The sequence below is a fragment of the Artibeus jamaicensis genome, unplaced genomic scaffold, assembly GCF_021234435.1.
Source record: "Artibeus jamaicensis isolate MK-2021 breed Jamaican fruit bat unplaced genomic scaffold, CSHL_Jam_final scaffold_474, whole genome shotgun sequence".
Taxonomy (NCBI): domain Eukaryota; kingdom Metazoa; phylum Chordata; class Mammalia; order Chiroptera; family Phyllostomidae; genus Artibeus; species Artibeus jamaicensis.
The window spans coordinates 13,252,090-13,266,367 of record NW_026522046.1 but is presented as its reverse complement, the minus strand read 5'-3'; the positions used below and the strand labels follow the sequence as shown (position 1 = coordinate 13,266,367).

General features: G+C 35.1%; 1 protein-coding gene across 5 annotated transcripts in view; it reads left to right on the top strand.

Annotated features, from left to right (window-relative positions):
* NAALADL2 (N-acetylated alpha-linked acidic dipeptidase like 2) overlaps positions 1 to 14,278 on the top strand; it is a 1,140,409-nt gene that overhangs the window by 931,705 nt on the left and 194,426 nt on the right. For all 5 annotated transcript variants that reach the window (XM_053657983.1, XM_053657979.1, XM_053657982.1 and 2 more), the window contains one exon: positions 8,201 to 8,347. In XM_053657983.1, the coding sequence (XP_053513958.1) occupies positions 8,201 to 8,347 (147 nt within the window). The remainder of the gene's footprint in view (positions 1 to 8,200; positions 8,348 to 14,278) is intronic.

Below are 14,278 nucleotides of genomic sequence, written 5' to 3'. Positions count from 1 at the left end.
CTGCCACCATGAGCCTGCTTGGTTTAGAGCTTAAGTTGGTCAGGGAAGAGGAAAGGGAAAAGAAGCAGAGTGGGTGAGGACACATCACTTAGAAGTTAGAATAAAAACAAGGCCACATTCTTTCAAATTAGTGTTTTGGGATCCATGGGCGTATTCCCAGAAGTGGGATTGCTGGGTCAAAAGGCAGACCCATTTTTAATATTTTCAGGTAACTCCATACTACTTGCCACAGTGGCTGCCCCAGTTTGCATGCCCACCAACAGTGCAGAAAGATTTCCCTTTCTCCACATTCTCACCAGAACTTGGTGTGTGTTGCTTTGTTTATGATGGCTGTTCTGACAGGTGTGAGATGCTATCTCATCGTGCTTTAGTTTGACTCTCTCTGATGGTTGGTGACATTGAGCATGTTTTCTCTGTTTATTGGCCACCTGTATGTCTACTTGGGAAAGTGTCTATGCAGTTCCTTTGCCCGTTTTTAAATATTTTTGGTGTTGAGTTTCAAAATTTTGTAATGAATTTTGGATATTAACCCCTTTAGGAGATATATCACTGACTATATTCTCCTCTTCTGTGGGTTGTCTTTTTATTTGTTGAACATTCCCTTTACTGTGCAAAACCTTTTTAGTTTGATGTAGTCCCATTTTTTCCTTTTGTTCCTTGCCTGGGAGATATATCCAATAAAAATTTCTACGAGCAATGCCTGAGATTCTGCTGCCTTTGTTTTCTTTTAGGATTGTAATGGTTTTAGGTCTAACATTTAAGTCTATCATCCATTTTGAATTTATTATTGTGTATGGTATAAGAAGGTGGTTTAGTTTCATTTTCTGCATGTATCTGTCCAATTCTTCCACCATTTATTGAATAAACTATCTTTACCCCATTGTATGTGCTTGCTTGCTTCATCTGTTGCATATGAATTGACTGTAAAGGTGTGGGTTTATTTCAGGATTCTCTATTCTGTTCAACAGATCTTTGTATCTGTTTTTATGCCAGTACCATACTGTTTTGATTACTGTGGATGTATACAGTATAGTTTGATATTAGGTAGTGTGATTCCTCCAATTTTCTTCTTTCTTTCTATCTGAGAATCATTATTGCTATGTGGGGCCTTTGGTAGTTCCATATAAATTTTTGAAATATTTGTTCTAGGTCTGTGAAATATGTCATTGGAATTGCATAGAATCTATAGAATGCTTTGGGTAGTACAGACATTTTAATGATGTTAAATCTTCCTATCCATGAACACAGTTTTTGTTTCCATAAGCACCTTTATGTTCACTGCAGCAGCATTTACAATTGCCAAAATATGGAAGCAGCCTGAGTGTCCATTAACAGACAAGTGAATAAAACAACTATGGGACATTACATAATGGAATATTACTGGGCTGTAAAAAAGAAGAAATATTTACCCTTTGCTACAGTATGGCTATACCTGGAGAACATTATATTAAGTGAAATAAGCCAGTCAGAGAAAGACAAATACATTTGATCTCACTCATATGTGAAATCTAATGAACAAATTGAACTGTCAAATAAATGGGGACAGACTCAGATGGAGAGCAAGTGACAACTAGCGGTGGGGAGGAAGGACAGTTAGGGGGTAGAAGAATTGAGCAAAAAAAGGAAAAGGACTCATAGACATGGATAATAGTGTGGTGATTCCTGGGGGGGGAGCGGAGAAGGCATAAGGAGGCTACAGGGTAAAGGAAAAAATAGAATAAAGATCAAATCAAAAAATAAAAATTAAAAAATAAACAATGAAAACAAGGGCAATATCCTCATTCTCCATTTTTATGCATGCAGCATAATCTTTAAAGCATTTATTAGTTTAAATCTAATTTGAAAGTGTTTCAAACATAAAGTAACATTTCTACACATCCTAGAACAAGATTGGAGTTTTAAAAATTAGTAGAGTGAGAAGAAAATTAGAGTGATTTTTTAATTTAGCAATTCTACTTGTGTGTTTTAGAGGAATAACAATCCTTCACTATTTAAAGCTGAGAATACTTTGCAAACACTCTGAAGTAGGTTATTTAACCTTCTATCTGAGGTTAAAAACCTTCTATCAAAAACCTTCTGACACTGGAGATTTTGAAAATCACATTTCATGGATGGAAAATTACATTTTTATAATAAGATAAAAACTAATTTTCTTCCCCTACTCAAGTTAATTTTTAATGAAGGCATTGCAAGATATTTATTGATTTGTCTTTATATCAAACTGCAGTTCTCTGAATATTAAAACACAAATTTTCATTTTAGTAATATGTAAGCTTTTTAAAATTAACACATTAAACAACTAAATTCAGCAAGTGTCTCATAACCACCATCGTTTAAAATTAGGAATGAGTTTACACACAACAGCTGAAACATGATATGAAAATGCCTGAGTTCCTTTGGTTACAAGGTCATCGTTACTGCAGTACTGTTGGGTTTGTGGCATACTTCATATCTGAATACAATGTTAAACTTCAATTAGAAGCAAATAAAAATTAAAATGCAATTGTTTGTGTTTTACCATGTTCACAGATCTCTAAAATTTTTCTGTGGCTCTCAGGATGAAAATCTTTGGAGTTAGGACTTGCAGGTTCTTTCCAGTTTCAAAACGTAATGATTTCTCTATGATTCCTTGCCTGCTGACACTTTCAGGTTGCCTGGAATAATGTTTGTAAGTTCTAAATGAAAATGGGATACTAAAATGTTGTGAAACTACCTCCAGTTAAATAAACAAACCAAAAAACAGCTCATCTCACCACCATTATTTTAAAGTTTAATTTTTCACTCATTCTGATGAAAATTTCTTAAACACAAAAGTGAATTTCTCTTTAGAGAAATGGAACCAATAAAATATATAAAAGAAATGTATTATAAGAAATTGGCTCACACAGTCATAGAGGCTGAGAAACCTCAGGATCTACAGTTGGCAAGCTGGAAACCTAAGAGAGTTGATGTAAATTATACTTCCAAACCTGTCTGACTTGAGACGCAAGAACAGATGTTTTAGTTGAGTCCAAAGAAAGGAAAGACCAATATCTCAGCTAAAGACAGTGAAGCAGGAGGAATTTCCCATTACTCCTGGCAAGGACTTTCTTTTTGTTCTTTTCATACCTTAAAAACCATTCACATCAGGGTAGGCAATCTGCTTTAGTCAGTCTATCAATCCAAATGTTAACTTCATCCAAAAATCTCCCTCCCAGAGACATTCGTAATGATATTTGGCCACACATCTGGACACCTGATGGTGGCCCAGTCAAGTTGACACAAAATGAACCATCTTGGGGCCTATCATGAAAAATTATTTTTAAAATAACATAGGCATCATTAATCATGATTGCAACATTATTATGAACACCATGAAAATCAGGGACATAAATGGTTTCTACACACGGAAGTTACAAGATTAACATGGAAATGAAAGAAAAGGATATATTTTGCTTTAGTGTGTAGATTATGGTACATTTACTTTGAATGCTACATTTTTCATACTTTTAGAATAAGTCATTAATTTAGATTTCTTATGTTATGTGGATACATACACATGTAGGGAAAAGGAGAGGGTAGGAGAAATACAATGTTTAAATTATTAAACAGATTTTTAAACACTTTAGACACTTGTCAATGTGTCTTGGTATTGCTACTCAATTAACACAAGTTTGACCTAATTTCTTTATATTCACTTATGATTACTTACTATAAGGTTTTGCCTTTCAGCCTCAAAATGTACTTGTAAAGAGCAACAGCCTTGTGATTGAGATGGTGATTTCATTTCAAGCCTTCAACAGACTTGTGATAGGAAGTTAAGTGGCATAACTACAATTCTGCCTGAACTTGCTTATTTTATGAACTGGAATAAAAAATGCTTGTTACCAAACATTAAGTATGGAACATTTTGAACTCCTTGGATGAAATACTTAATTTGAATTTACTCAGCCTTGTAAATAGATTTAAAAAATTAATTGACCTGTACAAATTTGTTACCAGCCATCTTTCTCCCATGGTAGCTAACTCCTAGTAAAATGAAGGACATGAATATTTATTTTTACTTCCCTCTCAGAGGTTAGGGTTTTCAAGGGTGTAGTAGATCAGCATCTACTAACTGATATAGATCTGTTATAAACCACTGAAGTGTTGTGTGGGAAAACAATTCATATTACAATGGAATATAGATTTTGGATCAATAATTTGTGCAAGACTATTTTTTAAAGATTTTATTTATTTATCTTTAGAGGGGAAGGGAAGGACAGAGGGAGAGAAACATAAATGTGTGGTTGCTTCTCATGCATCCCCTGCTGGGCACTGGCCTGCAACCCAAAGGACATGGGGTGGGGATCAAATCTGGGTTCTTTTTATCCCATTTTTTTCTCTGAGACTAGTTAGAAACAAAAGCACAGAAGAACAAAATGGATATAGGTTCGAGGGTCCTGTGTTTTCTCTTCTCGTCTCTGGTTAAATCAGGAGAGTAGGCAGTGGAGAAGGAGGTGGCGGGAGAGAGGGGCGGGGATACCCTGTAGGCTAAGGAGGTGAGTCCTTAGCAGGAATTTACAGACACACTCAGGCCTCAGTAGGTAAGGAACAGGCCCCAGGAAGACTTTTCAGGGAGGTCTGTGTTGTTCCTGAAGCCTCCAGCGTTGAATTGATTTTCTTGAAGTCTGTACCCTTCATGTGGGCTTAACTCTGACATAAGGCTCAAGGACCCAAGGGTTTCCAGCTCCAGGCCCAGCTATCCCGGGGGCCACACAACCCTGTTGTCCTACACTCTTCCTCTCTCTGTATGTAAGCCATATGTAGCACCATAGATGTGGTTCAACAGCTCTAACCTTCAAAATATAATTTGAAAACAATTCTAGATAATGTTCACTCTGTTGCTATCTTAGTCGGTTTGCAAAAGGAATTTATATACGAACAAGCTGTCAATACAAACCTTTAGAAAAAAGATAGACTTTTCAATAAATGAGGTATGTAATCCAACTTTTAGGATTGCCCTTGTGGTTTGCTTGAAAAGCAGAAAACATGGAAAGAAATGATGCAGTAATCATTACATTAATGCGTAAGAGATCACAGACTGCAGTGAAAATATTAAAGCTGTATGTTGGGAGCACCATGGCAGGCACAGAGAGAATAGAAGAGAATTGTACTGCCTTCAGATAGAATATCCTGAATCAATACAAAGCTGAGGCCAAATGAGAACTCATCTTTGTGTAACTATTGCATCAAAGAAATCAAGCATTGATTGGAATGAGATCATCTGTGCCTTGTCAGGAACTTGCATGTATGAAAAACTAGTACTTTTTGTTAGAAGGAAGCTATTATATAATAGCAATGACTGAATGAAAATAGTATCAGATATTTTATTTATTTATATATAAATAATACTTATGTATTTTTCATTTAATTCATCCACATAAACTTATTGTAGAATTTAGAATCACCCATTTTGACCCATGCCATTTTTTTTGTTGAGAAAAAAATGCTGGGTAAGAAATGTGGCTGACATTTATAGTGAATATTAAGAATTATACATGCAAAATGAGAGTAAAGCCAAATGTACATTTTTATTGAGGTTGAGTAGAATACATACAATTTCTCAAGAAGACATAGATACGGCTGCAGTGAAGGCAAAGTGGATCACTTAAATGTTTTTCATTTCATTGGTTAGGCATTTGGGGAAAGAAAAGACCAGATTCTATGAAATCTTCATTAACAACGTGTAAGAGTGCAAGTGTTTAGGGTTCAGAAATTCAAGTGCCTCTGCAGATGATCTGAAACAGGCTGAGCGTGTGACCCTAGTGATGGGACATTGGTCAGTTCCTTGCCTGACCAGGACATTCAAATTAATGTAGATTCTGGCTAAAGCAATACCTTCACAGGTGCCAGTTTGTAACACCTGGTTCTCTCGGGACTTCTTGGTAATTATTATGTGATATAAAGTAATTTCTTCGGTTTTCATTATTTACTACTTAAGGGTAGCTCTTCTTTGGAAATAGTCAATACTCTGCCGAAACTGTTCTAGGTGTGAAATCTCCAGAAGTATTTAAAACCACAGGCGTATATCAGAAGGTGAAAGATTAACTCTCTTTTCAGAAAACTGGGCTTTTGGAAGATGCAAGCTGGTGGGAGTAATCGTAAAAAGCATTAGGTTGCTACTGATTAGACTGTGTGGTAGAACACTCTTTTCACTTTCCATTGTATTTGCAAAGTGCTTAATTACCCAAGATATTTGTAAATAACATTGAGCAGAAACCTTGCCCTGTTAATAAACACTCACACAGGCTCTCCATTTTAATTGATTTCAACTTTGTTGCAAAGATCCTTTTTATGAGGCCTTCAAAGAAAATTGGATAGGTGTCAAAACATTATTATATACTTGAAAACTCTAGCACTGTACTTGAAAAAGTTGGAATAATTTATTTTATGAATATTAAACTGCATGTTTTTATATCTTTCTATAGGTTATATTTAAAACAACTTTTAAAATTGTATTTTGCCACAGAAGCATAGTGGTTAGGGAGGGTTGAAGAATCCATTGGCTTTTGATTTAGTGACAAATGTATACTGAGAATACATATAGGGTGGGACAAACATAGGTTTAGAGTTGTTTGTGTGGAAAATAATACAATAATTAATACATAATAATATAAGAATAAACTCTATGTTCTGCATACTCACAACTGTAAACCACCTTTTTCTCTACCCTGTACTTTCTGCCTATTACACGTGGTGTTCTCGTGTTATTGCTCACCCCCCTTGTGATAATGCTGAGGTGATTGGTATTCTTCTCTGTTTCATACGTAAGACAGCACCATCTCTAAAATTCTAGATTTTTGGCCCTGGCTTGTGTAGCTCAGTCAATTGAGTGTGGGCCTGTGAACCAAACTATCGCAGTTTGATTCCTAGTGAGGGCACATGCCTGGGTTGCAGGCCAGTTCCCAGCAGGGGGTGCATGAGAGGCAACCACACATTGATGTTTCTCTCCCTATCTCCTTCCCTCCCCCTCTAAAGGTAAATGAATCAAATCTTTTTTAAAATTCTAAATTCTTGGAAATTTTATTAAGGAATGTATTTTAGTCAACATTAATTATAGAAGCACTTAATTGCTTTTTGTTTTTATGATGTTTCTATTTTTATAAAACTACTGTCATTTGTTTTGCATGCAACTCTTAGTTTAAGAAATAATAGTCTACCTCCTTATACTTCCCCAGAGTTTGCACTTAGGTATGTGGTTCTTGATGGCTCACAGAGTTGGCATATATTCTTCAAACATGTGAGAATGTGCTTTTAAGACAAAATGTTGCCCTGGCTGGTGTAGCTCAGTGGATTGAGCGCGGGCCTGGGAATCAAGCAACCACGATTAGATTCCCAGTCAGGGCACATGTCTGGGTTGCAGGCCAGTTCCCAGCAGGGGACGCATGAGAGGCAACCATACACTGATGTTTCTCTCCCTCTCTCCTTCCCTTCTCCTCTAAAGATAAATAAATAAAATCTTTAAAAAAAGACAAAATGTAAAAAATATTTTCTGCGTTTAAAAAAAAATTAGAATAATGGAGTTATATCCTACTAATCCGTCCTATAAATTTATGGAAAAACTAAAAAAAAAAAACTTAAAAAGACTCACTAAAAATAAACCTTTTTAAAGGACTCACATACTTTAAAAATATTTTAAATTTAAGTTTAACCCTGACCAGTGTGGCTCAGATGGTTGGGCATCATTCCTCAGAGCACAAGGTCACCGGTTAGATTCTCTATCAGGCCACATGCCTGGGTTGTGTGTTTTTGGTCCCTGCTCAGGGAACTAACGAGAGGAAACCAATTGATATTTACCTCTCTTTTTTTCACCCTCCTTTCCCATCTCTCTAAAAATAAATAGATAAAGTCTTTTTAAAATTGGAGTTATTACAGTTCATAATAATGACATGATAAAAATGCTTTTGAAGCAACAAAAGCAAGCAGTTATCAGCACTAGTCACATTTCAGGGAGCATCAGAATCCAGAATCGTAGGGGAGTGTGGCAACACAGGTCCCTGGGCTCCATCGCAGAAGGTTCCCATCAGGTGGGCTTGGGTGGAGCCTGAGCATTGTATTTTCAGTAAGTTCCTGGGTGACATCGATGCAGCTGAGCTACGGACCACATTTTAAGTGGCATTGATTTAGGAATGCCCCGAGAAGCTTAGTTTGTGCTAACAATTGAAATTATGTTTTTCAGAAAAATAAACTCAACTGTTCCAGAAGAGCTCAGTGCCTGGAAACCAATGTCAGTTCTGTACAGATACAAGGTGACGCGGATTATTTCATCAACTACCTTGGAGTTCCCACTGTGCAGTTTGTGTATGAGGACACCAAGGCAGTACAGGTGATTGTTTCTGAAAATTCAACCCCCCTCCGCCCACACACACAAAGTCCAGACATGCAGAATTTGATTTTATCCTGGCTATTTGTCTTTTTAATCAAAAAGTCACTGTAGGAAGCTGGTTCATTTACAGAGTTATTTTTGTTATTCAGGGGCTTCGTAACAGTATTTGAAAACATCAGCTCTTTTCAATAGTGTTGAATTCAATTTAAAAAGATTTATACTGTCACTCACATTTTCACTGTGTGCTTTGAAACAAAAAATTTGCAGTCATTGCTTTATCATTAAAACATAGTTGTCATCTTCTGTATTCACGGAAACAGGTGACATGTGCCATAGATTCTCCTCTCCCTGCCCAAAGGAAAATGCATTTCATATGCTGTATATTAATGTGTCCTATGGATTAGCTACCCAGCGTTTGTCAATGATTGGCCTTCCTAAAACTATACATTTTCTGTGAAGATAGGAGGTTCCTGCTCCTAAAGTATATCACATACGCATGATTTACCTTATGTCAGTGTTTATCCATTTACTGAACTTCAAGCATTTTAATCTTTCTCAGAATTATGTGAGAGGAAACCCTTTCTCTGTAGATATAAACCAGTTGAAATATTCTACCTTCTTTTACCAAACTGTGCATACCTTTCAGGAAGCTCTTTAACCAGCATCCAGGGTGGTCTGCTTGAACTAATTTTTATATTAACAAAATGGTGGCTGGAAAATAGAGGAAAACTTGCTTTGTTCTTCAATCATACATGTCCTTGAAAAGTTGTACTTAAGTCATATTTTATAAGCTCAACTTCTTATTTTTAATATCTTAATTTCTGATAGCTTTGAGCAATACTTAGTTTTATGTTTCTCTATACCAGATCCCCACTGCCTGTGTACACCTTAGCTCCTCTATAAACAGCTAATGATCACTAACATCTTAAATTTATAGAGGGAGAAACTCTGGGTGAGTCCTACTGCAGTGAGGTATATTCTTAGGTGATGTAAAAATAATCATGTAATTTATCAGTTTTTTACACTTGGATTTTCATAAGGTATTGTTTGGAAATGAGATACATGTGTAGAGATGCAAGTCCACTGTGTATACTTTCATGAAATTGGTGTTTTAAGAAATTAATTTATTTTTTCTTTTTCTACTTGATATTTGGTAACATCCTTTATCATTTCCACATCTGAGCCCTTCCAACTTTCGTCACGTCAATGCATTGAATGCTGGTTTTTATTCCTTACAGGTCTCATTCATCTTGGTTGAGTTTTAAGCCAAGAATTTCGAGAATCAGTACAGTATAACCTTAAGAATGGGACTAACAGTTGACTCTTGATTCTGATACTTAGCAGACGAATGATTTAACTTCATCCAGAATTACTTTAGAAATGAGGAACCATGATACATTTATGGAATGTACTTCCTAGAGCCATGATAAAGATAAGTGATACTGTGCATGTAAAGGGCTTAGCTAACATCGAGCATGTCATTAGGCCTCTATCCACCCTAGCTATAGCTGTCATTGTAATTATTATTGTCTGATTGTGGGTCTAACAATTAGTGGGGGTATTTCTAAACATTTTAGATGAGAATGCATTATGAGGAGGGAAGATCTTATTAATTGTTAAGGAAAACAAGCTTCTAAAGCAGAAGAGGTGGCATTTGATTAGGAGCAGCAGGGGGATCTGAGATTTGGAAACCAGGAGCGGTGAAGTTCTAGGAAGGGACTATCGTCCCTGCAACCCCTGAGACCAAAGTCGATCTTCTAGCTTAGCCTAAAGAAGCCAATTGGCTTTTCAAATTATGCCCAGCCTGTCTAACTCCCCCCATCAAAATCATTTTTTATTATATTTGTCTCTAGTAAGCAATTACAAGAGAATCCTTGATGCTTTATATTATAACAAATGACCTTGTTTATATTGCTTTAGCGTGGAACATTTTTAAAAATGTATTTGTCCTTTACAAAATATGAATGCCCAAGATGAGTTAATTTTGTGTGGTGAACTTTCCAAAGAACAGCTAACGTTTGCTTTCTGTGTTATCTTATAGTAAATATTTCTGTATATGAAGAAGAGTTGTGAACATTTAAAGGCCTTATTCATGATATAAAGAATTACCTTATGTTAATTAGTAAAGTGTATAAGAAAAGTAGAGTTTTTTCATAAATTTTAAATTAGATTTAAAAATGCATGTAATATTTATGTATTATATATGTTACATATATAATAATATTTAAAATAATCTCTTCCACCTATTGAGTACTTACTGTGCTGTATTTTTACCTCGTATCATTCATACTTACAGTATCCCTGTGAAAGAGCTATTATTATTAACACTATGTTCTTGGTTGTTGTGGGTGAAGTGAAGCTTAATGTCTACAAGCTTATCCAAGGTCATAAAACTAATAAATGGCCAAGACAGAAGTTTACCTTGGATCTGTTTAACAGCAAGCTCATGTCCTCTAGCATTACACTAAAGGTTGTAAATTGGCAGCCCAAGGGCATGATCCCATCTGCAGATATATTTTACTTGCTCTGCGCTTTATCAAAAACTTGGATTTCTGGAAACACTGGGTTCTTTTTTCCATGGACACAATTGGCTAAATTGTGTATTCCTCACTAGCTTCCCATGCTCTTTATTAAATAATCTACCATATTGTTTTTCCTGGAGAGCAATTAAGAATGGTATTTCTTCAACATCTATTTCTCTCAAAAATTAGGACATGAATGATCAACCTAAAGGACTGCATGTTCTACCAGACTTGTATTCCCTAGATTGCCTGTCTTTACCCTGTAGAACTGGATTCATCATGTCTACATTCATGTTGAGTAAATAATTGAAATGGATAATTCTATAGTTCCTTTCACTTTAATAATTATATATTTGTCCTAAGTGAAATAATTTTATGATTATTCTTAGGTTTTTGAGAAATTATCTATTGGAAGTATATTCGGGTGATTATAATGCAAACCTTAGTAGTTCTGCCATTTGTTTTTAATCTGGCAAAATTGATTACGACTCTGTTAGATTCAATTTCAAAAAGTGAATAAGGATAATAGAAAATAATATTTAACTGTAGGAAAATAAACTAGTGCCATAACAGTTAGTTTTTATGGACATTTGTGACATTATTCTAAAATTATTTTTTGATTAAGTATGACATTTTATCATCTCTATTCCAAATATCTCATGCTGGCCATTTTCTCACCAATACCGTTTCCCTATAGCTTCTCTAGATGCTAATATTGCATAAGATTGCTTGAAGCAACTTTCACTTACAGCTTTTCTTGGTGTCTGTACTCTAATTTTTCAGTAATTAAATTTCACAAATGCAAAGCTATCTGTGAATTGGCCAAATGTTAGAATTATTTCTTCACATAAAATATTGCCCTGTTAATTGAAATGTCTCTAGTTGTACGCTTCATTTAAATGAGGTTTTCAATTTGTAAACATCGTTGCACCTGTTAGGAGAGGCATTCTGTGCAGAGTAAATACAATGCAGAGATTGCTGAAAAGGAAATGAAAAGACAGATGCTTTCTGATTAAAAGTGCAATTTATGACAGACTGGTGGTCCAATGCGCATTTCTTCTGTCACTTACCAGCTGTTTCACATAATTTTTGTTCCAGATCAGTCTATTTACTCTGTAGGGCATGTCAGAGGCTCTGGCATTTTTAGTATATCCAAAGATCAATCCACATCCTAGCAAGCTTTATACCACGAATTGAAGCTCAGTTTCCTTACTCTGTTTAACCTTATTTTTTGCTCCTCTGCTTAAAACATTCTATTTTAAACCCAATTTACCTCGATAATAGAGGATTTAGCATTTAAATGATAATGAGATAAAGAGGTGTTGTAGCTTTTACATAGCAGAGTTTCTTGCATAATTGTTTGAATATCCTTTGGTAGCCCAGTAACTGAAAAGCAAGTAGCATATGTGTTTTGTAACTCAATAGTATTAATTCTTGTTCAGTTAGATAACAATGACATCAGTTTTGATTTTTATATAGCATTTGAGTGTATAGTGTGTGCATGCGTGTCATTTAAAAGTTTTTAGGTACAATTCAGATATGACATTACAATGCACATACATGTATTAGGAGCAAAACAGCTCATAGTTTACTTGTTGATTCACCATGCTTTCTTCCACTTACTAGAAAAAAAATTGTCATACTTGAATTGGAGATCATTCTTTCATTGTGTTTTCTGTTTGGAACTTAGTCACTGTCACTGTTGTATTAACAGGTAATAATATTTCAAAATTTCATTACAAGCTCTTGATTTAAGGAACCAAATAGTTATATGTAACTATGCACAATTGAACTGACATTTTGCTATATCTGACAGCCATGAAAGTTAAATGTCACTTAAAATGAGAAAAATGTGCCAATTGGACCAGGTCATAAAGGGATTCTTTGTCTTCTCTCTAGTTCCCTCTTTTAGTTTCCTAAAGCTTATTTTAGGAAAAGTGCTTTTAATGGCAATCAAAATACATTGTATTTTTATTTTCAGATCAGATTTAATTCACTTAGAGCTAGAGTTCTGAAACATTTTTATTCTGGGAATCCATCTATCCTTTAAAATTATCAAAGACTCCAAATAAAAGAGCTTCATTTATGTGGCTAATATGTACAAATATTTGTCATATTAGCAATTAAAACTGAAAAGTATATTTATTTGTTAATTTATTTGAATTTCAATAATAAGCTTGTTACAAATAACATAAGAACATATTTTATGACACTAAATTATATTTCCCCAGCACAAGAAAATGTAAATAAGAAGAGTGGCAGCAGATCTGTTGTTATATGACGTTTTAGCTGAAATGTATAAAGCAATACGGTCTTACAGTTTTTTTTCATTTTAGTGATGTATATTTTTTCTTTGATATTACCCTGAAGCTTGACAAGTATTAGCTTCTTAAAGGCTAGTCTCAATGTGGAATCTGAAACCATATTAATGAACTTTTTGTGCCCTCTGCACTTATGAACACAGAGTGAAAATGAGAGTGTGAAGGGGTATAATGTCACTATTATCATATTACAAAAATAGTTTTGATCTCAGGGACCTTTGAAGTTTTCTGGACCACCTTGCTGAAATGCTAATTTAGAGAAATGGCCTTGGTTAAACTAGTCCACATCATTTTTCATAATATCTGGCAAGGTGTTCAACTTTGCTCTTTTCAAGGATTTGAACTGTGATTCTCTATAAACCTGCTCATCTTTGGGTATTGTCATCCCATTCACCTGGCAAACAGCATGAAGTAGGGAATATAACACTCTTAAAAACTGTGACTCTACAAAGAATTCCGCTTCTTAGAAGTCTTCCTTTAGAGGAGAAGGTTAAACCCCAATCAACAAATCAACAGTTACAGAGCAGAACTGAGGAGCTTTGATTGTACAGCACAGAAATGCCTGTCGCAGAGGGAGTGCTATTAAAGCTGCTGCACGCTTCCAAGAGCCTGAGGAGTAAACACAAGAAATTGAAATATGAGACATATTGAAAAACAAAAAGCAGAGAAACTCTTAAGACTCAAATTGATAATTCAGAAGATCATACTTCAAATTGCCTAGTATTTTGAAATGGCTGCAAGGAGGACATATTTCCCCTAGCTGTTGTTCTTCCTTGGAATTCTAAAGAACATTTACTTCAAATGCCTATCATCACTGGATCAAAATGTATAACATATGAACTATATTTAAACCCTACTGCCATTTTCAGGGATTATTGTGTGACCATCCTGTTATGAAGCAACTTGTTTTATAGTGAAGTGTTTTACAATTGCAACAGTAATACAGGTGGATTTAGCAGTCAACAATGGTGTAAATTTGGCAACATTTAAGTTAGAGTAATAAGTGTGAATCTGATGTGTTTTTCCACACATCTGTTTATTCAAACTCATTAATTTATTTCACCAGCCATTATTAAGTGCATGCTATA